At 43.9% G+C, this 25,207-nt stretch overlaps 1 protein-coding gene and 2 pseudogenes across 20 annotated transcripts in view; all 3 read right to left on the reverse strand.

Moving 5' to 3' along the window:
- The window catches only part of LYRM4 (LYR motif containing 4), a 163,319-nt gene extending 160,407 nt beyond the window's left edge, over positions 1-2,912 (reverse strand). For 18 of the 20 annotated variants that reach the window (XR_004958969.1, XR_004958968.1, XR_004958970.1 and 15 more), the window contains exon 1: positions 2,636-2,912. Coding sequence is in view for 9 of the 20 variants with exons in the window: in XM_036256966.1 (XP_036112859.1) it covers positions 2,636-2,721 (86 nt within the window). In the remaining 11 variants the exon portion in view is untranslated. The remainder of the gene's footprint in view (positions 1-2,635) is intronic. The other 2 variants (XR_004958972.1, XR_004958976.1) reach the window with 2 other exon arrangements.
- An 8,150-nt stretch (positions 2,913-11,062) lies between these two features.
- On the reverse strand, positions 11,063-12,280 carry LOC118626192 (annotated as a pseudogene).
- Positions 12,281-24,060: 11,780 nt separating this feature from the next.
- On the reverse strand, positions 24,061-24,308 carry LOC118627264 (annotated as a pseudogene).
- Positions 24,309-25,207: the final 899 nt, after the last annotated feature.

Raw genomic sequence — 25,207 nt, forward strand, 5'->3', positions numbered from 1 at the left:
AGGGAGGGAGGGAGGGAGAGAGAGAGAAACATCGATGTGAAAGGGACACATCGAGTGGTTGCCACCCGCACGACCCAACCAGGGACGGGGACAAACTGCAACTGAGGTACGTGCCCTTAGCAGGAACCGAACCCGGGTCTCTCTGGACCGCAGGCTGATGCTCTAACCGCTGAGCCAAACTGGCCAGGGCTGGGAAGCATTCTTGATTCTATAACTTATGCATGCCTGTCATAGAACTTACCACAGTTTGTGAAAATGACTTCTATAAGTTTGTCCTACAGAGGGTTGTAAAAGAAAAAAAAAAGCCATTGATGGTAAGTGCCTTGCTGAACCCAAAGCTCTCATCTTTCTATCTCCAGGGTCTGGTATGACACTGGGCAAAGTAGTCTTCAGGTAAGGGTAAGTGTTTTGGAAGCAATGAAGTAAAATAATACATAGGAACAGACTGATTTAGATGGGATTGGGGGCTGTGGAATGAGAAAAGTCAGGAAAACCGATGTCCTAGGGTCATGATTGAACTGAATCGTGAAGGAAGAGGAGAAACCCAAGACAAGGGTGATTAAATGGCATCCCAGAGAGAAAAGAATACAGGGAGGAGGGGCTGTCTTTGAAAGCCAGAAGACATATTTTATAACAAGGAAGTTTATTATCTTAGGAAATAACACTAGTGGGAATCTCAGGTTTTAGGTCCATGATTTCGGGAAACAGTATAAAATGATTACCAGATTCCTCTGGATAATACATTTATATGAAGATAATAAATTAAGCTCAAAAGCATTACTCAAAGTATAATTTGGATAATTATTTTCTAAATATATATTACCTTATAGTAGCTCATACTGAAACTCATTTTCAATTTTCTGCCTATCACGTACAGCCTTGAAGGACTTTCTGCATTTTACCCCTGTTGACTTAGCATTTATTCACTTGAAAAAACAGCCTTATATGTACATTTCATCACCTGGCTCATAAGTCATTTCCAAATGGAATTTTAGAAATGGAAGGCTCCTTAGAGATTACCTAGTCCAACAAGCTAATTTTGCAAGCAAGAAAATTGAAACACTGAGATTGAGTGACTTGTCCAAGGTTCTATATTCTGAGGGCTCCCCCTTGACTTTTTTTTTTTTTACCATGTGTTCCCAAATCTGCCCTGCTGCTGTCTCTTGGGTGTGTGACCTGTGTGTTGATTCCCAGTTCTAGTTAATTCTCAGTAAATTTGAATGACAAAATATCTTCTTTCAAACTGGTGAAAATGATTGATTTCCACTTATTCACTTCCATATTTTGTGGGTTCCTTCAACAGACTTGGTTAAGTTTTTGGTGTTAAGTACTTGATTACTTTTATTACTATTTACAAATGTTACTTTCCAAAACCAAACTCATTAAGTAAAACCATGTACTCCCATGGAATGTTTCTTTTACTTACTTGACCAGTGGCTGTAACCTTATCAGTGTGACTTAGATGCTGTTTGTAAATTTATAGGATGAGTTTCCTTTCCATGCACATATCTAAAAATTAGCCAGTCATTGCTTGAGAGGTTTGGTGTTCCGTTGGACAGCCAAGATTGTACTGGTCTACCCATTATAGGGCCTGCCAGCTCATACAGAAAGGGAGGGGGCACTACCTATCCAGGTCTGTTCTAGGAGTAGGCTTTGCTGGTAGGAAACCCAATCAACAGGCTGGCCAATCACCAAAAGTGAGAACTGGTGCAATGAAATGAGCTGGCCTTATCAGATTCTTGTTTTGGTAATATGTTTCAAATGCAGAGAAGACCAAGTAGTTAGTTACTAGAAGATAACAAATCTAAAAGGACGCAGAGAGAAAATTCCATTAAGATACACACAACAGTGATGGGTCAGAAGTCATAAGGTACCAGAATAGAAAGCTGAAGCTCCTAAGTACACAAAAGATATAGATATAAGTAGAGTAAGAATGAAGGACTCAACAGCAAATAGGAGAATGGAACAGCATGGAAAAAGTTATGCGCTCCATTAAGGATGTAAGACTTCAGACTTTCGTTCTCCTGCTGCTGTTAATAGCCTAAAAGGTGGATGCCCATCTGGTGAGGCCAGGATCAACGTTTCAGCTCCTGAAGTTTTTGTGAGACTTTTATTCCTTTGCTGCTACTTGTGTCTCTTCCTTCCAACATTCCCCACCCCTGCTGCCACCAATTATGCCAAATGGAACGTATTTGATTCCTGCAATTAAAAAGGCTAATTAAGACACCTAGGAAATGAAAGGAGTAGGCAGAGTGAGCCTTCAGCTTGTGGACATGTGTCACTGACTGGCCACTTCTGTCAACTCTTCCAATTCTGTGGGAAGTTGTACATATGCAATAACCTGGTCCTCACTTAAGCGCTTGCAGCTTTCACGTCCACCTTCCTAGGGCAGAAACACACCACTAACCATGCTCCCAGAGTATCCGACTTGGGGGAACACGTCACAAGATTTATCTTCTCTGACACAACGAAAGGCAGCCCCCCGCTTTTCCCAGAGGACCAGGCTCGCGGCGGGGGTACGCTCATCGGTGGCAGAGCCTTTTCGTCACGGCTCCGAGGCCCCCCGGAGAGGGACAGGGGCTCCCCGCATCCCGACATTCCCCGGACCTCCCGGCCCCCACTGCCGTCGGGTCACCTGTAATTGTAGGCGCTGAAGTGCTTGCACTCTCTCAGCATCGCTCGGTACAGGTCTAACACTTGTGCGCGGCTGGAGGCTGCCATTTTGGAAAGAAAAAAAAGTGGGTCCTCTTCGCGGAGGTCCCGAGTTTAACCCAATCGCAAAATTTCAGCCTATGCAAAACCACGACATAAAACGTAGTGGGATTTGGTCTCAACAGTGGGCCCGGCCTCAGCCTGGGTGAGCAGCGTCCCCGCCTCGGGCTGCTGCGGACGGTGCCCGGCGTCACTCGCGACTTCCGAGGCCGGCGCAGGCGGGCTTCGGGCAGCTAAGGGGGAGGCGCTCACGAAGAAGGCGTTCCTGCTCGCCGCCCCGCCGGGAAGTCTCCGGCTTGTAGCAGCGCTGGGAGCAGGCTGAGGGCGGCGAGGAGGACCCGCCGAGGGCGCAGAGCTAGGCCATGGGGACGGGACCTGGGGGGCCGCTTGTGCAACGAGCCACGCTCCTTGGGGAGGGACGTGCGAGGTTCGAGCATGAAGGCGGGCAGCAGGTCAAAGGATGCCTTCGCAAACCGCCGGGGGTCACGGAGAGGACAATGAGTTGGGGGCGGGGTCACGAAGTGGACAACCAGTTTCTCAGCAAAGTGACCCATTGCACCTCCGCGGGACCTGAGGCCCCGTTGCCCGGGTGACCGAGGGCGTGGCTACGGTCGCTCCGCCCCTGGCGCGGACGCCCTGCCTCTGGCTGCAGATGCCCCGCCCCTCTTGTGGAGGCTGCCCTCAGCACTGCCTGAGAGGCCTTGCGGGTTTCCAGGGTCCCTTTGCTTAGGTCTTTGTTTCTGTCGCTCCCTGTCGTTGAGTCCGAGTGCGGGCAACTCGCCGCATGCAGAGACTAGGGCGTGGCGGGCGCGGAGTCGACGGGTGAGGGGTTCCCTGGCGCTACGGCTCCGCTCAGGGCTACCGACTAAGGGGCTTCCGGGGCAAGGCCCGCCTTCTTGTCAAAATGGCAGCGCCCAGCATGCTCCTAAGGGAGCTGTGAGGTGGGCGTACGAACCTTTTCCCGGAGACTAACCGAGTCTATCGCGCTCCAGATTTTAAACACCCCAGGTCTGGGTCTCCCAGATGAGCGTGGGTGAGTGCGCGTCTCACTGCAGCGTGGGGCGCTTGGCGGGCTGTTGGTGTGGTAGGGAGTTTCTTGGCCATGGATTTACCCCCTGCGTGGGGTGTTTGTTGAACTCTGAGGGTTTTGCTTTTGAGTCCTGAGTCCTTTAGAGTATTGTCATCTAATAAATGTGTACAGAAGGTGGGGTGGTCTGGGATGTAGGCGTGGATGACTAATTTGGGATGAAACTTTTGGGATCCGAGCACTCTGTTGCTGAGCAAGTTTTACCTTGAAGCTTTTCATGACTGTTTTCTCCCGGAGCCCTTTTTCTGAAGACGTGGATAAAATTGATGGTTTTGGTCCTTGAATGTAGAACTCGGCGCAGGGAAGCCTGATCTAGTTCTTGTTACTGTGTTTGCAAAGCACTTGTGTTTGGAATCTTCCTGTATAATACACGTTAGGGAGAGGCAGAGTTTTCTGCACCCAAATACAGCAAAAATTACCCCTTTATACGTGAAAAACAAGTTTGCATCAACATCTGTCTTAATCCAAACACTGTTTCTTCTCTTTAGTTTACATGGTTTTGAAATGACACTTGATGTCAAAGCAACTTAGTAGTTTCAGGAACTTGAAGGGCAGGAGACCTTCTCTGACCTTACCACACTTACTGTATATACTTGTTATATTACTCATTAGAATGCAATGACATTTTTATTTATTTATTTTTATTTTATTATATTTTTTATCCTCACCCGAGGACATTTTTTCCATTTTTTGTTCAGATAGAGTGGGAGGGAGAGAGGAAGGAGAGAGAAAGAGAGAAACATCAACGGGAAAGGGACACATCGAGTGGCTGCCACCCGCACGACCAACCAGGGCCAGGGACAAACTGCAACCAAGGTACGTGCCCTTAGCGGGAGCCGAACCGGGGTCTCTCTGGACCGCAGGCCGAGGCTCTAACCGTTGAGCAAAACCGGCCAGGGCTAGAATGCAATGACATTTTTAAAAAGACATTAAAGAGAAAACACTTTTATTGAAATCCTTTTAAGGTATTTGATTTTTTAAAGGTCTCATACATCAGTGAGTCTCAAAATAAGGTGTTTTTTTTGTTGTTGTTTGTTTTTTTAAATCAATGGAGTCCCGAGTTCGATTCCCGCCAAGGGTACATGCCTGGGTTGAGGTTTGTCCCTGCCTCGGGTTTGGGTCATGGGGGTGGCAACCAATCGATGTGTCTCTCTCATATCAATGTTTCTGTTTCTCTCCCCCCCTACTCTGAACATAAATGTAAAATTATCCTCGGATGAGAATTGAAAAAAAAAAAGCTGTCAAAGTTAGAAGGAAAAACTTGAAAATTATTTTGCCTTGTTTAAAAACTGTGGATTACATTGTTTTGTTATATGTTACTTTCATTAAGTTGGAATAATTATTTTGTACAATCGTTTATGTGTAATTATCAAGTAATTCAGTGATTAATGTGTACAATTAATGGATATATATATATAATTTTAACTTTGCTGTAATCAATAAAAATATATAAAGTTTAGTTTGTTTGGATAGCCTGATCACCTGTTGGTACAAGGTTAGGAATGCGATAGCTTCCCAGTTGATTGTAAGCTCAAAGTCCTCACAAAAATACTTTCATTTTATTTGGAATAACTTACCATATGTTATATATAATTGCCTTGAAAGACTAATAAAATAATCAAATTCCAAAGCCAAATCTCTACTTTTATACATCTTCATGGCAGAGATGACTATTTTCAGTAATAGCTCTATTTGAGGTTGAAAGTGGAATTGAGCCAGAAGCTGCATGGACCTTACTCCTATGTCTTTTAATATGCATTTATTCTGGACTGAGTATTCTTTTGGGTAATGACCCAGTTAGTACCATCTAGGCCTCACAATGTAAATATTTCCTTAATATTCACCTATCCATAGTTATGAAATATTTATAGTTCTTTACCTACTTATGTAAACTGAATATTACCTTGTGTTAAAATTAGGATTCCTAATGAGCACTTAATACTTTTTGAAGAGAAATTTTTTCCAACCATAATAAACTATGTAAATTTAAAAGCAATTTACTATCTTTAGGCTTAAATATTAAAACTATGTAAATTTAAAAGCAATTTACTATCTTTAGGCTTAAATATTAAAACAGTATATAAATAAAATCTTGTATAAATCAGCAACTTGTGATTTTATGATTTAGAAATGATCCACTCCAAACATGGGTCCACGTCTTTAAAAAAAAATTTTTTTTCTTTATTGACTTTAGGGAGAGAGGAAGGAAGAGGAAGAGAGAGATAAAAACATTGATGAGCGAGAACATCGATTGGCTGCCTTCTGCATGTCCCACACTGGGGATTTGGCCCACAACCTGGGCATGTGCCCCGACCTGGAATCGAACGGGCGACCTCTTGGTGCATGGGTGGATGCTCACTGGCTGGGTGGGTCCAAGTCTTTATTATATGTAATCGTCATTTGATTTTATTGATTCTTCATTTTAGTAGAATATGAAGCTGGAAGAGACCTTGGCTATCAACTCACTAATTTTTACAAATGAAATTAAAATCCTTCCCCCATTCATTCATTTATCCATTGATCATTGATTGAACACTTCTTAAGTGCCATACATTATAAAAGATGATGGAGTTACAAAGATGGGAGTCTCCCTCTGCCAGAAACCAGTAGGGATTAAACAGAATAATTATGTATTTTTGACAGGTACTATGATACAGGTAATATTACCAAGTGTTCGGGGAGTACAGAGGAGGGACATTAAACGAGGACTTTGACCTAAGGGAAGACTTTCTATCATAGAAGGTATTTTCTATAAGACCCAGATGAAGAATGTACATCAGAGATTGTAGTGTACATTCAAAGCATGGTGAGTGGTGTGGGGCGGGGAGTCATAAGGGAGCATGATCCATTCAGGGAACTTAAGGCAGATGGACATGTGGGGAGACCACAAACATGATTAACCTTGTACCTGCCTTACTTTAATCATGTTTCCTCTGTTTTGGGGATATGTTATTTCTTCTCTTTTACATTGCCTAGTTCACATAAGTCAAGCAGAACTTAATATCTGAGCTATTGAATATAGGTTAGTTTTTCAGGTTTTGGTAGGCTTTTATTTCATATATAACCTTTTTTTTTTTGTGGTACATACCCCTAGCAGGAACCAAACCCGGGACTCTCTGGTCCTCAGGCCGAGGCTCAACCGCTGAGCCAAACTGGCCAGGGCAGTAGGCTTTTATTTCAAATCATATTTTTGAATCATGTATTTGAGAAGTACTGAAATTCTATTTCTTTACTTCCATATTCAACAGATAGTTGACCAGTCTGGTAGGTCAAGTCACTGTTCTTGTGATACTTGAGGATGTAAATTAGGTCCTGTTTTCCAAGAGTTTCTAATTTAAATACAATTTGTATGTAATTAAAATGTGGGATAGAAAGTAAAAAGTCCTGCAAGGGAAATACTGGTGAAGTGCTCTGGGATTACAGAGCCTGAAGAGGTCACTTCTATAGCTGATTCGTGGGCCACACTGCAGACCAACAAAGCATGACTGAGGCTGAGGCTTAAGGAACTTTTTATTTTTTTAACTCCCCAGGGGATTGAATAAAGCCAGGCTAGAGAAACATTGACCTGTGGGAATTAGGAGGCTTTATGGAAGAGAGAGTGTGGATGTTGGGCTTGAGAGGATTAGGTTTGAGCTGGGCCTTGAAAGGAATAGGATTTGGATGTGCGGGTGTGGTGGTGAGATGGCTGCTGCAGGAAGGTTTACTCTTGGAAAGGGTCAAGGAGAGGGCCCGAGTAAGATCCAGGGAAAAACCTTGGCCCAGGGAACATGGGAGAGTCTTAGCTAGAGCAGGAGAGCACATGAGAATGAGTAAGGTGGTAGACCCCAGCTGAGTCCTTATATGGTCTCATTTAATCCTTTGGAGACCTGCTGGGAAAGCTGTTATTTTCATTTAAGGGAATGGAAGCTGAAAGATTAGGTTATTTAGCCATAGTTATACAGCTAGGAAGCAGTGGGGGTGTGCATTGGCCCAGAAGGTGATATTTCTAGCTGTGGTGCTACACTTTGACAGAATGTCTTCAGTGCCAGCTGCAGGAATCTAAAGTTTATTAATTTTTCTTGACTAGCATGGGTAAATTTTAGTCATATTTGAATTTTAATTTAGTTTGATTCTCACTTATTTGTAAATCTAACTGGTTTGTATAGGAACTGTTATAAATAGCCAGAGAATCTCAAATGTTGACTTTTATGCTAGCTTTCTATTCTTTTAAGATAAATTTACATTTTTTTTCTATTAACATCTCTTTGAAAAGACTTAGTGCCTTTTTGAAGGTTGTCTGATTATGTGTGTGAGAGATTACTTCGGGGATTTTCTCACATTTCTGTGGAAGCTATTTTTAAATCTCCTTAAGAAATCAGTTCTTTGAGAAAGTTAGAAAGCTTCATTGATTAGAAGCTAAGGGTTCCCTTACTTGTGGACAGCAGCAGTAAGATTGACAATTGGCTTTCTAGTAAAGTGTATCAATGTCACTTACATCTGGAGTATCTTTTTTTTTGAATCCTCACCAGAGGACATGCTTAGAGAGAGAGAGAGAAACATTCATGAGTTGCCTGGCATACCTGCCCTGACTGGGGATTGAACCTGCAACCTGGGTATGTCCCCTGACTGGAAATCAAACCAGCAACCTTTTGGTGCACAGGACTAGGCTCGTCCCACTGAGTTTCCATTGATTTTTAGAGAGAGTGGGAGGGAGAGAGAGAAACGTGAGAGAGATACATCAGTTGGTTGCCTCCTGCACCCTGACTGGGGCTAGGGATTTAATCTGCAACCCAGGTATGTGCTCTTGACTGGGAATTGAACCTGAGACCCTTCAGTGCATGGGCCAATGTTCTAACCACTGAACCTCATTGGCCAGGGCTGGAGGAGTTCTTTTTACATTCTTTGCCTTCTATTTTTTTTTTTTTTTTTTTTATCCTCACCGGAGGACATTTTTCCATTTTTTGTTCAGGTAGAGTGGGAGGGAGAGAGAGGAACAGAGAGAGAGAGAGAGAAACATCGATGTGAAAGGAACACATCGAGTGGCTGCCACCCGCACAACCGACCAGGGCTGGGGACAAACTGCAACCAAGATACGCGCCCTTAGCGGGAACCGAACCCGGGTCTCTCAGGACCGCAGGCCGATGCTCTAACCGCTGAACCAAACCGGCCAGGGCACATTCTTTGCCTTCTAAATGAAAGAAACCATCTAAGAAAAGTACAGCCCCCCACCAATATGAGAATTATTTTACAATGTGGTATATAGTAATATTCTGTTATAGATTACCTTCATTCTTATTTTTTCTTATTAGTATGAGGGATACATTTTAGGAATAACGTTTTTATGTTGTCCGGATATTTTAGAATGATTTCTTAATCAGACTAGCTACATGCAATGATAATGATAGCTATTATTTATTTAGAGTTAATTTTATATTCCAGGAGCTTTGTTGGGCACTTTGCAATCATCTCATTTTAGTAATTATTCTAAAGACAAATTTGAAGTATTGATTGATAAGGGGAGTAATTGCTGCCATCACTTGTTTGTCTAGATCAGTTGGTTGTTTACAGAAAACATTTAGGATTCTCAATGTTGACTCTGTTTAGAAAAAAACAGCTAATCACTGGCAAAACACTTTGTCACTGTCTCAAGATATACAATATTGGGTTTTGTGAAGTTAACTGATCTCTTAGAATCCTGTCTTTATAAAGGAAAACCTACAGTTATTCTTTACTGTGTGTTTCTTTCCTGTGTGTCTCCTTCAGTATTCACACAGAACACTTCCCTTATGGTCATCAGATGTTTGGGTTGTTTTCTTCACACCAAGCAATTCACTGCAATACCTACTTGGTATCTTAAAAGTCAATTCAGTTCTGACATTATCTGCCCAGAGATAGCCTCAGATTTCACCAGATTGCCTCCCCTTTCACCAGATCCCATTCCTTAGGAGGCCTCATGATCTAATCACCTCTCAAAGGCCTAATCTCCTCATACTGTTGATTTTTAACTTAGGATTTTAACATGAATTTTGGGGGAACATAAACATTCAGTCCATTGCAGTACTATACTAGAGAATGTTATTACCAACAGAAGCTAAACACAATTCATGATTTCTTTGTCATTATAGTGAATACTTTACTTTTATATGATTTAATATTTTATAACTTTTTAATATAAAAACTTATTTGCTGAGCACAATTGAAGCAATTCAGCTTGGCAGACCTGTGTCCTGTATGTATAATTGTGGGCTTGAGTTAACAATATTTAAGAGTAATAAAAGCCTGGCTTGTGTGAAATGGATTACAGTAATATTGGCAGACAGTAATATGGAGTTAGCTTCAGTTAATGATGATATGTTTGTTGGGAGAATTATCTTTATAACAGTTCCTGGAATTGAGAAGTGTAGAGGGAAGTGAAAATAGAGGAAGTCATGAAGTAGAAGAAAGCTTATCAGGCAGCATACTTTCTTCCCTCCTTGAGATTTTGAGGTGTGAGCATACTTATCTATTTCATATCTCTGAGCATCTTGAAACAAGTGCCTGTACCTGAGCATTGATGACTAATGCTTGAAGCTCAGTAGCCATCTTGCAACCATGAGGCAAAAGACAAAAGAATACAAAAGATTCTAACCTAAAGTCCTGACTTTTCTGGGCTGCTGAATGAACCCAGGAACTGAATACTTCCAGACTTCATCTTAAGTAAAAAATAAATATCTTTCTGTCTTAACCCATGATTATTTGGACTATCTTACAGCTCAGTACATCTTGATATAGTTTCAGAAATAGTTTCATTGCTTTAGCCTTGCCAGAATCTTTATTTGGAATTTAGTACACTTGTTAATTTAAGGTCATTTCTCTGCTACTTGTGAAGCTTTGGGATATTTTCATGTATTTTCTTTATAGAAATTTGTTATATGTATATATGGGTTAAGCTTTTTTCCACTTCAGGACTTTTGTACATGAGGGTCTCTAGTTGGTATAATCCGTCTTCTCCCATACCCTTTATTTCACTAGTCACTACTCAGCTTTAATGTCTGTCCCATCTTCAGCAACACATTTTCTAGTTTAAACTACACCTTTTTTATTTTATTATTTTCTCTGATAACATTTTATTCTTTTTTATATATTTGAGTTTATTCTTCATTTAACTTTTAAAACACTACTATATTTGAATATTAAAACAAAAACAATAGCAAGTAGTGAGCATACTATGATTACAGTTCTTCACTCATTCACTACTGTATACTCATTCACTACTGTATATAAAATACCAGCAGTGAGTGTTAATCACTGGCCCCAGTAAGAGGTCTGACACTGAACACCACCCCTGGGATGATGTTCATCGTCCTCGTATGCTTCTCCATTGTTATGGCATCGTCTTTCTTGATTTGGATCAAAGTCCACCAGTTCTACCTGGTCTGTTTCATCAGTCTCTTCTACTTCCTTGCTTTTAGGTAGGAGTTTTTCCAGTAGAGAGAGTTTATCAGGAGAGAGAAAGCCATTCTCAGGAAAGTTTTTACCTTAAGTTTGATGATTAGGCAACCCTTCTTATATGGTTTACAATAAATTGGCATGCCTTCATTTAGCACACACTTGATATCTCCATGCTTGACAATCTGAGATGGATGAGAGGTGATGACTATGGTCCGACTGTCAAGAGTAGCTATTAGCTTTTGGAAGCCACTCGATGCTTCAACCAGCTGTATGTTCATACACATGAAAAGGTCTTCTCATTGAGTGAAAACACATGGTCCTTCTGATCTAAAACAATAATATCTCTTGGCAGTCCTGGTTCTTGGTCTCCTTCACCATAGAATGTTATCTTCTGACCATCTTTCATGCCTCTATCAATATGAACTTCTAGACTCTTCTTCTCTCGAACTATCTTCCTTCCATTGCAGCTTTTAGATCTATCTTTCGGACTGATCCGTTCCCCATGGCCCTGGCACTTCATGCACACAGACTGAATTGCTGAACCATTCCTGGTTCTATCTGATGAATTCTTATTTGCATTCTAGTACCTTGGCAATTGGGACAGCACTCTACCGCTCCTTTCTTACCAGCTCTGCCTTCACATTTGTCACAAATCACATTCTTTTGCAGAGCTAGTTTTCTTGTTGCACCATTATATAAATCTTCTAAGGTGACTGAGATCACAGCATTTTTACCTCCTTTCTCTCTGCATCCTTCCTCCTCCTCCAAAAAGCATATCAAAGGTGTCCATGGGGGAGCCAAAACCACCACGTGCTCCACCTTTTTTAATTGCTTGTTCTTCTCCTTTGTCATATAATTCCCCTTTCTTTGCATCAGAGAGTACTTCCTAAGCTTGAGAAATCTGTTTAAACTTCTCTCCTTCATTTGGATTCTTATTGGGGTGGTACTTCAAGGCCAGCTTCCTGTAAGCCTTTTTCAATTCTTCCTGGGTGGCATTGGGTTTGACCCCCAAAACATCATAGCAAGTGGTTTCTTTCATCATTTTTGACAGCAGGTGAGCAGGCCGAGACAGGTGTGGAGGAGCAGTGAAGGGTGTGTTACTGAGCACAGCTCGGAAAGCCTCCATTCCTCCACCTCTTACTGAGTGTTCTGGAAAGTTCTTTATCTTAACTTATTATAATTTAAAATTATAGACCTGCATAATTGTAAGTTATTGGTTTGATGTTGAGTTCTCTTAGCAGAAAAGGGCAGGGACCATATCTATTTTGTTAATCACTGTAGGTGTAGTGCCTACTAGGTGCTCAGTAAACACTTCTTGGATAACTGAGTGAAAGAAGACTGAAATCCTTAGGTTTCTGCATCTTCCTGTCCCACCATGACCACCAATTTGAGATAATATGAGATATTCAGCCATAGCAGAGTTTGTTTCATTTGTTCAGATGACATTGTTCCCTGCTAGTCATGGTTTAGGTTTAGATTTAATAACGGGAGTAGTGTAGTCCCTAGCATACTAACTGAGCAAGCATCTTGGCAGTTTCTTTAGAAAAGTGAAAAGTATTTTGGATACATATTCTCTTGTTGCTAGGATTTATTCTCCAAGAATTTTGCATTATCTTAAAATAAGCTTTATTGGCACTATTTTTCTAATTTGACGTGAAGAACTTCTGGTAGTGAACATTTTTATTTTATGTTTTGGATAACCCTGGAAGCATGAAAATGATTCTCATTTGAGCAGGTTATTGTGCTTGGCTACCAGGCATGTTATTTAAAATTGCATTTAGAATCTTTGTTTTCTTTCTAAAGGAGTAGTCTCAGGAGAGTCCATATGAAATATTGACATAAGTTATTGACTTACAATGGGGATGCTTTTAAATAAAATGTTTTAGTTTCAGCAGGCTATAATCCTAGATTGTTTGTAATAGTCTTACTCTTTCTAGGAAGATTTATTGTGTATTTTTGAAATGATTGTAAATGCTGTATGTATATGATATTAAGGGAAAAGACTAAGATGTTGTCAATTTGGTTACATTTCACAGCTGTCTCATAGCTTTTTTATATCATTTTAGGTAAGTCATTTAACATTTGGGTGATCATACAATTTATTTCCTAACTCAGGACACTTTGGGATCACTGAAAGTGGGTGCTATTAAATAATGATGCTGGGACAACAGGCATACCTGAACTGCCTTGGGGAAACCGAGATGTTTGGTCATCCATCCTCTTTGGTATAATAGTTGGTGATGGCAATGTTAATCTGCATACCCTTGTATTTTAGGATCTTCCAAAATTAGAGAGGCCTTCCTCTCATGACAAGGCCATAGGTTGTTTTGTTTGTAAAGAAGTAGACATTGTAAGAATCAAGAGTCTGGGGCTCATCAAAGACCAGAATTCCCTTTTATTGCCTAAAGGATCCCTGTATCTCTGCAACCCTCTGCCCAGAGGTTGAATTCTTTAATAGTCTGGATCACTCTGGATCCCCATTCTGCTGTAGCTTCATCTGCATTAGGAGATTGGGGTTGGGGGTGTGGGTGCCCTTGCAACAAAAGGGTTCTTTGTGCTTTAGGATGGAATCTCTTTGTGATGACTAACTAGTTGGCTGTCCTAAAATGCAGGGGGAAGGGAAGGGTTCTACTTTTATTGTTTCACTTAATAGAGAAGCTGTGGACGCATGGTTATATTTAATCACAATCTTATTTTACATTGTTTGGGCTTCAAAAAGAAAGAAAGCTTCTGAATACTAATAGGAACATAAAGCAATCAGACTTTACAGAGCAGGAGATTTGCAGACTTTTCGGTTAGTCTTCCCTGTTGCAGCTCTGCAGCCTGTCCTTGGGAAAGGGCCGTAGCCCTGCTTACCTGGGTCTGTTAACTCAGTCAGCCCTCATGAGAAGGAAAAATGATCACATATCAGTGTTATGTGGTCCAGATTTTCTTGAGGGTCACAGACAATGCTTTGAGTCCTCTTTCTTTCCAAACATTTCCTAATCCATTGGTAGGCATCTGATATACTTTCTTACTTGGTTCTCATTCTAATTGAATGAAGTACACATTGTTACCCAAATTTTACCAAAAACAAAACAAAACCCTGAGGATTAGAGAATCTAAGTAAGTGGCTCCAGTTCACACAGCAGATTAGATACTTTAAGAGAGGACTGTTTGTTTCCAAAATGTTTGTATTTTCCAGTTTATATCATGCCATATTTGATTTGGTGGTATGAAGCCTGAAAGCAGCCTTGAGAAATTGATTTACATTGAATTCTTATTTTCAATAATTAGCATCATCCTACAGTGTACTCTGTTTTACCTCTGGGTAAGCATTTATTTTCAAGCCCTACCTGTCCAAGGGTTAGGTTATTTTGCATTCTGTTTGGTTCTGTGCTTGGAAAAGTGTAATTAGTGTGTAAATGCTTAAATAAATATGATCAGAGTGAATGAACATTACTATGCATAAAAATGTATTCAATGAATATTTGCTACTTAATAAGTAATTTGATAAAACTTGTCTTTGGTTTTGTATTTTGCTGGAATCTCTTCAAACCTTTTTCAACTGCAGTATCAGTTTTTCCCCCTAGAATTACTGTAGCGCAGGTTCTGCAATTTAAGGCTGAGGAATAAGAATTTTCAAAGATTCATGGTCCTCTCAGTTAGCTCAGTTGGTTAGAACAGTGGTTTCCAGTCTGTGTGCTAGACAACTGTAGGAAACACAGAAAGAAAAAGTTTATGAATTCCTGTGTTTCTGTCATAAACTTGTGTTCCTGTTTTTCGAACATATGCAGATAGTGATTGGAAAAATGTGCACTGATAAAAAGCTGTTGTGACTCACTAATGCTTTTAAGTAATTTGAATTGTACAGCAGACATTAAAACTATATGCCTGTGCCCTGGCCAGTTTGGCTCAGCGGTTAGAGCGTCGGCCTGCGGTCCAGAGAGACCTGGGTTCGGTTCCCGCTAAGGGCACGTACTTCGGTTGTAGTTTGTCCCTGGCCCTGGTTGGTCGTGCGGGTGGCAGCCACTCAATGTGTCCCTTTCACGTCGATGTTTCTCTCTCTCTTCCTCTCTCTCCCTCCCACTCTATCTGAACAAAAAATGGAAAAATGTCCTCGGGTGAGGATAAAAAAAAACAAAACTATATGCCTGGTCTTGTGGAGATTAGATAATTTTTCAAAGTTAGTGTAAGGAATCGGGGGGTGCCGCCAAATAAAACAGGAAGAGACTGGAGAGCCAATCAGCTGAATAAACAGGGATCAGACTTTATTGGGTACACTCCGGGCGGGTTCACAGACTCCGGGGGTCGAGTCCTAGAACCCGCGCTCAATGTAGGGGCTTGTGTCTTTTATAACTGCCTGTTGCAGCTGGAATTTGTCCCTTAGGGTTTGGCCCTGTGGGGGCTATGCATGGAGCCTCTGGAATGTGAATCAATAAGAGCAAGATGGGAGTTAATCTACAAGCTCGAGGCAGGCCGTTCAGGGTGGGAGGCAAGGCTGAGCAAGGAGACAGTGGTCGAGCACTTTGCCTGGCGCCAGTCCCCAGGCCAACGGACATTCCCGACTCTGTGATAATGACAAAGGGGCGCAGGTGTCTTTCTGGCTACTTCGAGCTGGACAGGGGCGGCGTTAGGGGAGGGGACCCATGTCGGCATGATCCGGGCCTGAGGATCTGGTGAGAGGTTAATAATGGCTTAGCATCATGATCTCATGCACGGTCTGGCTGGTGAAGGCCTTCAGTCGGTTTTGTAGTAGGGAGGAGAGCAGTCGCAGGAGACAGGGTCCGAAGGCTAGGGCTAGAAAAGGAGAGTTAGGGGACCCTTAAGTGGCAAAACCCAGTGTGCCCAGTTGGAATTGAGCCAGGTGCTCCAAGATTGATCTCGTCTTTCCCGAATGCGTTGTGCTCTTTCTTTTAAGTTATTGGCAGCACTTTGGACGAGGCCTGACTGGTTAAGGTAGAAGCAGCATTGCTCTTCTAGGAAAACATATATACCTCCCTTTTCTGCAGTGAGGAGATCTAGGCCCCTTCGATTTTGAAGGGTGACTGCTGCTAAGGAGTCTAGTTGATCTTGGATGCTGAGAAGGGTGGAGGCTATTTCTTCTAAAGAATTTTGTAGGTCTTCAGATAGGATGTGGAAATATGAAAGAGGGTTTCCTAACACACCGCCCCGAGTCCCAAAGCTCCTGTAATGCTTAGGGCAGTGAGGAGGGGTACCAGCTGTATAGCCCGTTTGTGTCTTCTTGTATTAATCAGGGTGACATTGGGAACGGGCAGGGAGGCGTCCTGGGGGACTATATTGATGTTGGGGGTGAGATATACCAAGGTGCAGGTGCCGGTCCAGTTAGTGGGGAGACACATATAGGTGGTGGACCCACACATGTGGCAGAGTAGGCTGAGGAGGACAGGGATAGGCATACCCAACAGTCAGGTGCAAATGTGGAGTTGGCCTTATAGAGGAGGCGTTGGGTCAAATTCAGGGTATGGAACAGATGGGAGGATTCCAGAAGCGAAGGAGAGAAGGCGGCAAGAATGAGTGGGCAACCAGGGGCGAGGCCCAGAGTCAGAAAGATGTATAGCAGAATCATAATGACTTATCGTGGATGATCCAATTAGGGCGCCTTGTATATTCTGATTTTGGTCAGCCCTAATGGCGTGCACATGAAGTGAGGCTCCGGGACTGGTTGCTCTTCTGGAATCGGGGCTTTCTTTATCCTAGAGAGATGGATCCAAGCGGAGATCCCCAACACCTTAACTGCAGAGGGAGTAGTCAGAACCACGGTGTATGGTCCCTCCCATTTAGGGTGTAGGGGTCGGGGAGAGAGGGTCTTGATTAGTACCCGGTCTCTGGGTGAAATGGGTTGGGAGAGCTCCGATCCCAGGTCAGGTCCAGGTTTAGGAAGTGTACGGTTAGTATGTTCTCGGAGGAGGGAGCGAAGGAGGGAGAGGTAGGGCAGGTATGAGGCCAGAGGGGGTGGGGAGTCTATAGACGGAGTAGGAAGGAGGAAGGGCCTTCCGTATAGAAGTTCAAAAGGACTGAGGTGAGAGGATCCCCGAGGCGTGGCTCGAAGACGGGTAAGGGCCAGGGGTAGCAGGTCAGGCCAGGACTGTCGGAGTTCCAGGCTGAGTTTGGTTAGATGTTCCTTGATGAGGCCGTTGGCCCGCTCAACCTTACCCGAGGACTGGGGGTGATAGGCCGCATGTAGTTTTCATTTGATGCCAAGAGAGACCGAAACCGCTTCAGTGACCTTGGAGATGAAAGCTGGCCCGTTGTCTGATTGTATGGAGTTTGGCAGCCCGAAGCAAGGGCTGATGTCTTTCAGTAGGTGAGTGGCTACGGTTTCTGCAGTCTCTGAGGTGGTTGGGAGGGCCTCGATCCAACCTGAAAAAGTATCAACCATGGTTAAAAGATATTTTAGTTGTTTGTGTTTAGGCATTTGAGTGAAGTCTATCTGCCAGTCTTGTCCTGGCAGGTGATCCCGCATTTGGTGTAGGGGTCTGCGCACATGGCAGGCTCCTTGGCTGTTGGACTTGGAACAAACAGAACATGAGGCATGTGTGTGCTGGATAGCCGGCCGGAGTTTGTCGGGGTGGAGGATTGGAGATAAGAATTGGTGAAGGGCGTCGGGGCCTATGTGGAGAGACTTGTGGATCTCCGACAGCATTTGCAGTCTTTGGGCGTCTGGAAGAATTAAGAGGTCGGTAAGGTGGTGGGGGGAGAAAACCTGAAGAGGCTGTTGTAGGTTGATCTTCAGTGCCTCCGTGGTGAGTTCTGCTGCTGCTGCTGCGAGGGCCCAGAGGCAAGGCTGCCATCCATGAACAGCGGGGTCCAGCTGCTTTGAGAGGTAAGCAACAGGGACCAGGGTGGGGCCGAGTGGCTGAACCAGGACCCCTATGGCTAAGTGATGTTTTTTGTCTGTATAGAGGAGAAAAGGTCGTTGGGGATTGGGGAGAGCAAGAGCTGAAGCAGAGCACAAAGCCTCAAGGAGGGTCTGGATACCCGGCGCACCTCCTTAGGGGAGGTCAGGGGTCCCTCGGGGGTGTCTCTGGCTGCCTGGTAGAGTGGTCTGGCTAGGAGGGCAAAATTGGGAATCCAGTGCCTGAAGAACCCCATAAGCCCAAGAAAGGACTGAATTTCCGAGGTCGGGGGTTGTAAGTCCCTAAGGGCCTGCAACCTGTCAGAGGTGATTGCCCGGTGTGTCAGAGTGACAAGGAGCCCTAGATAGGTCACTGAGGGAGTCGCGATCTGGGCTTTCTGTGCAGACACCCGGTAACCCTTGGTGTAAAGAAAATTGAGGAGAGCGGTGGTGGCTGAGATATTATCTCCTTCAGAGGGGGAGCAGATGAGAAGATCGTCTACATATTGGAGAAGAGTGGATGGGGACAGATCACATTCCCTTAAGTCCTGAGCAAGAGCCTGACCAAAGAGGCGCGGACTGTCTCAGAATCCTTGAGGGAGGACAGTCCATGTTAACTGTTGGGAAATATTGGAGACTGGATCTTCCCAGGTGAAAGCAAAGAGAAAATAGGAATCAGGATGTAGCGGGATGGTAAAGAAAGCATCCTTTAGCCCTGGCCGGTTTGGCTCAGTGGTTAGAGCGTCGGCCTGCGGTCCGGAGAGACCCGGGTTCGGTTCCCGCTAAGGGCACGTACTTCGGTTGCAGTTTGTCCCCAGCCCTGGTTGGTCGTGCGGGTGGCAGCCACTCGATGTGTCCCTTCACGTCGATGTTTCTCTCACTCTCTCTCTCTTCCTCTCTCTCCCTCCCACTCTATCTGTATAAAAAATGGAAAAATATTCTCGGGTGAGGATTAAAAGAAAAAAAAAGAAAGCATCCTTTAGGTCAAGAACCGAGAAATGAGTAGTATGGGGGGAAATATGAGAGACGAGGGTGTAGGGGTTTGGGACTACAGGGGAGATGGGTATGACCGCTGAATTAATTATGCGAAGGTCTTGGACAAGGCGGTACTGCCCCGAGGGTTTCTTAACAGGCAGAATGGGGGAATTCCAGGGGGAGTTGGTAGGAATGAGGAGGCCCTGGCTTCTGAGTTTAGATATAATGGGGTGGAGTCCTAGTTGGTGAGCCTGAGAGATGGGAAATTGGGGGCGATTGGGGTAAGATGATGGGTTTTTTAATTTGATAAGGATGGGGGCGTGATGTGAGGCAACCGAGGGGGTGTTTGTGTCCCAGACCCCAGGGTGGACTGCCGGTAAGAGCTGGACGGCGAAAGCTGAGGCAGTAGCCTGGGTAGGGCCAGAGAGTAAAGCTATTAGATGCGGCTGCTGGGGGAGGAAAGAGATGGTAGTATGGAGTTTAGATAAGATATCTCTCCCCAAGAGTGGAACTGGGCAGGCAGGCATTACTAAAAAGGAATGGGAGAACGGGTGGCCTTCGAAGATGCAGTTAAGTCGGGCCGTTCGTTTGGGGGTTGTAGGGAGCCCATCGATTCCCATAACTGAGACCTGGGAAGGAAAAGTGAGGCCCGAATGGGAGGGGAGGACAGAGTAGGTAGCCCCCGTGTCTATTAAGAAGGAAATAGACTTACCCGCTACCTGGAATGTGACCCTGGGCTCGGCGAGGGTGACCGGAGTCGCAGAACCAGGGCCGCCTCAGTCGTCCATGAGCCCTAGTAGCTCCAATGCTGGGAAATCCTGGGTCTCATTTCCCCGGCACTGAGGTGCTGAGGATTGAGCCAGGGTCGGGCAGTCCGACTTCCAGTGTCCCATTTGTTTGCACTGGGGGCAGGGCTTGGTAGGTGGCCTGGACTGTGGGCAGGCTTTGGCCCAGTGGCCTTCCTTGCCGCATTTGAAACAGGTGCCTGGAGGCGAGCGAGGTCCCCCTTTTGGGGCCTGGTGTCTTTTCGGGTCCCCTGCCGGCCGTAGGGCAGCTACCAGAGCCTGGGTTTGGAGGCTTACCTTCTGCTGGAGCCTCGCCTGCGGGCTGCTTCAGCCGTCTCCTCCCGGGCATTAAAAACCTTAAAGACCATCTTTACCAGGTCTTGGATGGGAGTTTCAGGGCCCTCCTCAACCTTCTTGAGCTTCTTTCTGATATCGGGTGGACTGGGAAATGAAGTGGGAGGCAAGGACAGTGGCCCCGTGGGTGTGCGGGACCGGGTGTGGGCAGGGACAAGGGAACTGAGGGGATTATCTGGGGGGGAGCAGAGTGCACCCAACAAAGCCTGAATATAAGGGACTTCAGAATCTTTTCTGGTGCCTTGTGTAGACTCTGAGAATATCCCATTTTGGAAAAATTTTTGAGGAGACACCCGAGGGGGGTCTTACGGTCGAGTCTGGATTTGGAATTGCCCATGGTGACAGATTAGAGGGGCTTTGAGTGTCGGGAGAGCGGACATACAAAAGGCGTCCCTTTTGAAAGCCTGTCCCCGAAAGGATGTCTGTCCTGGATGGACAGGGTGGTCGTGAAGGAGCCTCAGGCGTCCCTAGAAGCACCTTCAGACCGGGAGTTCCTGGAACTCCGGCGGAGAGACGGGGGCGTCCCGACTTGGCCAAGGTTTGGACGGGAGACCCGAGCCCCGGACGGACGACAGATCAAAACTCCAGAAAAAAGCAAAACGGTTTTGGAGCCTGGCTCCAATGGGTTTGGAGACTGGCTCTGAAAACCCCAGAGAAAGAGTGAGACGACTTACGGTTTGGGAGCCTGGCTCCGAAGTCGGTGCTGGGTTGAGGGAGATTCCGAATCCAGAAGACCGGTGGAGGCGCAGGGAGAGGAGGGGGACTCTCGTCCCGACCAAAAAGTCCGGGCCGGGTCACACAACCCTCCTCCCGGGTTTCGGCACCAGATGTAAGGAAGGGGGGGGGGCCGCCAAATAAAACAGAAGAGACTGGAGAGCCAATCAGTCGAATAAACAGGGATCAGGCTTTATTGGGTGCACTCTGGGCGGGTTCACAGACTCCGGGGGTCGAGTCCTAGAACCCGCGCTCAATGTAGGGGCTTGTGTCTTTTATAACTGCCTGTTGCAGCTGGAATTTGTCCCTTAGGGTTTGGCCCTGTGGGGGCTGTGCATGGAGCCTCTGGAATGTGAATCAATAAGAGCAAGATGGGAGTTAATCTACAAGCTCGAGGCAGGCCGTTCAGGGTGGGAGGCAAGGCTGAGCAAGGAGACAGTGGTCGAGCACTTTGCCTGGCGCCAGTCCCCAGGCCATCGGACAGTTAGAATTTATTCTCAGACTAAAATAGGTTGGAGACTCCTGGTTTGGTCATAATAATGCCAGTATATTTCTGCATTTTAACCGTTATGTTGCCATCTCTTCCATGACTGCAGATCACATTCATACCCCTTGCAGGTGGCAGAAGCATGTCCTCTCCTCACTCAGTGGACTTTCTTTCTCCTGGGTCAGTTCATCCTTGGCTCCCACCCCTCTTTGTAAATATAAGCAATTGGTCAAGTCCATCTATTTTCCCTTTAATCTGCCTCTGATTTTGTCTGTGTGCTGAACAATATATTATTATCAAATAGATGCTGAAATAAATTATTAGATTGATTCTGCTTTGCATAGAATTTAAGAAATATTTGCCAAATGACTGGTCAATAATTCAATGGAATATCCAACTAGTGCTGCAGTTTCATGATTTACGAATGTCCCTTGGTTTTCTTCTTTCTTTCCCCTCAAAATTGAATTTCTTTCATGCTACAGGATTCTTCTATTTGAAGCTAAGTAATGTGAATTTTAAAATGTGTATGGCGCCCTGGCCTTTGGCTCAGCAGTTAGAGTGTCGGCCTGTGGACCAGAGAGTCCTGGGTTCAGTTTCTGTTAAGGGCACGTACCTTGATTGCAGTTTGTCCCCTGCCCAGGTTGGGGTCATGTGGGTGGCAACCACTAATGTGTCTCTCTCCCATCAATGTTTCTCTCTCTTCCTCCTTTTCTCCCTCCCGCTCCATCTGAAGATAAATGCAAAAATGTCCTAGGGTGAGGATAAAAAAATAAATAAAATAAAATAATAAAAAATAAAATAAAATAAAATAAAATAAAATAAAATAGTCTATGGCTTTGTTCTGGGCCAGGGGTTAGGGGTAATGTGTTCGTGTGTCGGGGTTCTGTTCTGTCCTGTAGAGTTAGCCATAATGGGTGCAGACCTTTAGTCTGGAAAGATCATTTGCAGAGTGAGGATTTTACTGTCTACTGGTCACAGGGGAGATTGAGTGGGCCGCTTCCCTTGTCTGTAGAATCATTTGTCTGTTGCTGGAGAACTGCTGAATGCTGTGACCCTTTGCAGTGCTTCTTTGTCTCTGGCCCTGGGCCCAGCCTCAATATTTGCCAGCCACTCTGGCTCAGTTGCTATCTCTGCCTCTTTGGTTTGCCCTGTGGGGTTGTCCCTAAACCCTTCACTGGTATTGCATCAGCTGGGGTCTAGGTGAGAGAGAGACTGTTGGTGGCTTTTGTCTCTGTCTTTACTCTGGACCGCAGGCCAATGCTCTAACCGCTGAGCCAAACCGGCCAGGGCTCTGTCTTTACTCTGTCCTGCCTCCTCCACTTGGTCTGATATGTCCATATTTAGATGTCTCAGTGTATGGATCTCTTTAGATGTGTTTGTGTGTTGAGCAGGGATTCCTTTGTTGAATTATAACCGACCAACTTGTAACTGCAAGGGGAGAGACCTGGAGGTCAGCTTATATTGCCATGCTGCGGACATCACTCTCTGTAGTGTTTTTTCTTTTTTTTTTTTTTATCCTCACCCGAGGACATTTTTTTCATTTTTTGTTCAGATGGTATGGGAGGGAGTGAGCGGAAGAGAGAGAGAAACATTGACGTGAAAGGGACACATCAAAAGGGCTGCCACCCACACAACCCAACCAGGGCCGGGGACAAACTGCAACCAAGGTACATGCCCTTAGTGGGAACCGAACCCAGGTGTCTCTGGACCGCAGGCCGACGCTCTAACCGCTGAGCCAAACTGGCCAGGGCCCTCTAGTGTTTTTTCATTGGGTTGTCTGAATTTCTGCTCTCTGGGTTTGAGAGTTGTTTGCTTCATGAAGGGGAAATATTTCACAGGCATAATTTATCAAAAATTAAGTTTTTATGAGAACTTTGAGAAAGATGGCACTATTCCAATCTAACAAATGAATAAATTAAAGCTTAAAGAGTGTGTGATTTACTGAAATGTTGAAGCTAGAATTTGAACCTAAGGCCATAGGACTCTAAAGCCATAGGGGTATGTTTGTTCTAGGATTTGGATTTCTTTGCCCCTGGGCTAAGTATTTCATTCTCTAGAAGTAGGGGTGAGGCTCTTGAACTGTTCTTTGTTCTGACATTCAGATTCATCGATTCTTTTTTAGAATGAGGTATTACTGGCAACTTTGTTCAACAAGTAAGTTATGATCTTCTGTACCAGTTGGCCATTAGAGCCCTTTTGTATTGACTTAAAAAAAAGGGAGATTGTATTTAAATGTGTGAAAGTTTGAAAAATAATTTACTGAATGTCTCATGTGTGCAAAGATGAGCTAAAGGATGCTTATCTTCTTTATTGCCAACAGCAATATATATTATATAAAAGAAGGACACTTCTGAAATGTTTTATTAACATCACATGCATCATTTTAGTCAGTTGAATAAATCAATCAATCAAATCAAATGACATTGTTTGAAACTTAAAAATTGTGTAGGGGAAATATATATTTTTTTAACAAAATTATTTTTGTGTTCTGCACATTGACATAGAAGTAAAAAAAAATGAGCGAAACTTAAATATGAAAGAATTCTTTACAATTAAAATTACAATTTACACATCTATTTTTTCTTACATGTCAGTGAAAAAACTATTATGAAATGTGACAAATTATATCACAAAAGAACCAAAACATTTTATAGAAATATATCCAAGTATAAAAAAGTATATTATATTCTTGATGTTTTCAAATCCTTCTCTTCTGTGTACTTATGTACATACAAGACATTTTTCTCAGATAAATGTGTCTACTACTTATGTATTCTTCAGTTGTCCATTTGCATATTCTTTTATCTGCTCTAGGGCTATATTTATGTAGCCTTGAAGACAAGCTAGGACCCTTCAATAATCCAGACCAGAATATGGCTGTACCACAACTGGTCATCCAAGGATGTGCTTTAAGAAGTCACTGGGGTTTTGCTTTCGCATACTCATTTTACCAATACTTGTCAGGAATTTAGGAGGTGGAAAATCTGAGTTCTGATCCCAACTCTGCTACTTAATTTGCTTTGTGCCTTGGATAACTGATCATTTCACCTTTCAAGGCCCCAGGTTGCCCATTTGGTATCCAGGGTCTGGAACCCCCACTGTAGTCACCCGCAAGCCTGGACTCTGCTGACCAATGGGACTAAACCAAAACTGTACTAGTTGTTTTAAATGTCATTCGTATTAATCTTGGTAAACCAAGGTTACTGACAATTTCAGGAAAACATACAGTTGATTATTTTCCCATAAAAAAGCAATGTTAACCCTGGCTGGTTTGGCTCAGTGGTTAGAGCGTCGGCCTGTGGTCCAGAGAGACCCGGGTTCAGTTCCTGCTAAGGGTGCGTACCTCAGTTGCAGTTTGTCCCTGGCCCTGGTTGGTCGTGCAGGTGGCAGCCTCTTGATGTGTCCCTTTCACATCGATGTTTCTCTCTCTCTCCTTTGCACTCTGTCTGAACAAAAAATGGAAAAATGTCCTCGGGTGAGGATTAAAAAAAAAAAAAAAAAGCAATGTTAAAATATGGGGTCATATTCCTGTACTAGAATTCAGCATTCAAAGAAATCACTGGTCTAACCATCAATATGTCATAAATGTAAAAAAAAAACAAAAAAAACTCAAACCAAAACAAAAAACAAATTAAAACCTATCCTAAAACTCTATTCTAATTTAAAATACTATTTCTAGCTCTATTAAACGGGCATAAATATATGGCACACATTAATTGCAAAAGACATTTCATGTACAATTAAGTGCACGTATAGTAAAAAAATGTAATAGGGGACCTAAAACTAAAGTACTTACTATATTTAACATTAAGTAATCTTAGCATCTTAGAATTTAGGATGTTGCT

Source organism: Molossus molossus, unplaced genomic scaffold (genome assembly GCF_014108415.1).
Source record: "Molossus molossus isolate mMolMol1 unplaced genomic scaffold, mMolMol1.p scaffold_m16_p_12, whole genome shotgun sequence".
Taxonomy (NCBI): domain Eukaryota; kingdom Metazoa; phylum Chordata; class Mammalia; order Chiroptera; family Molossidae; genus Molossus; species Molossus molossus.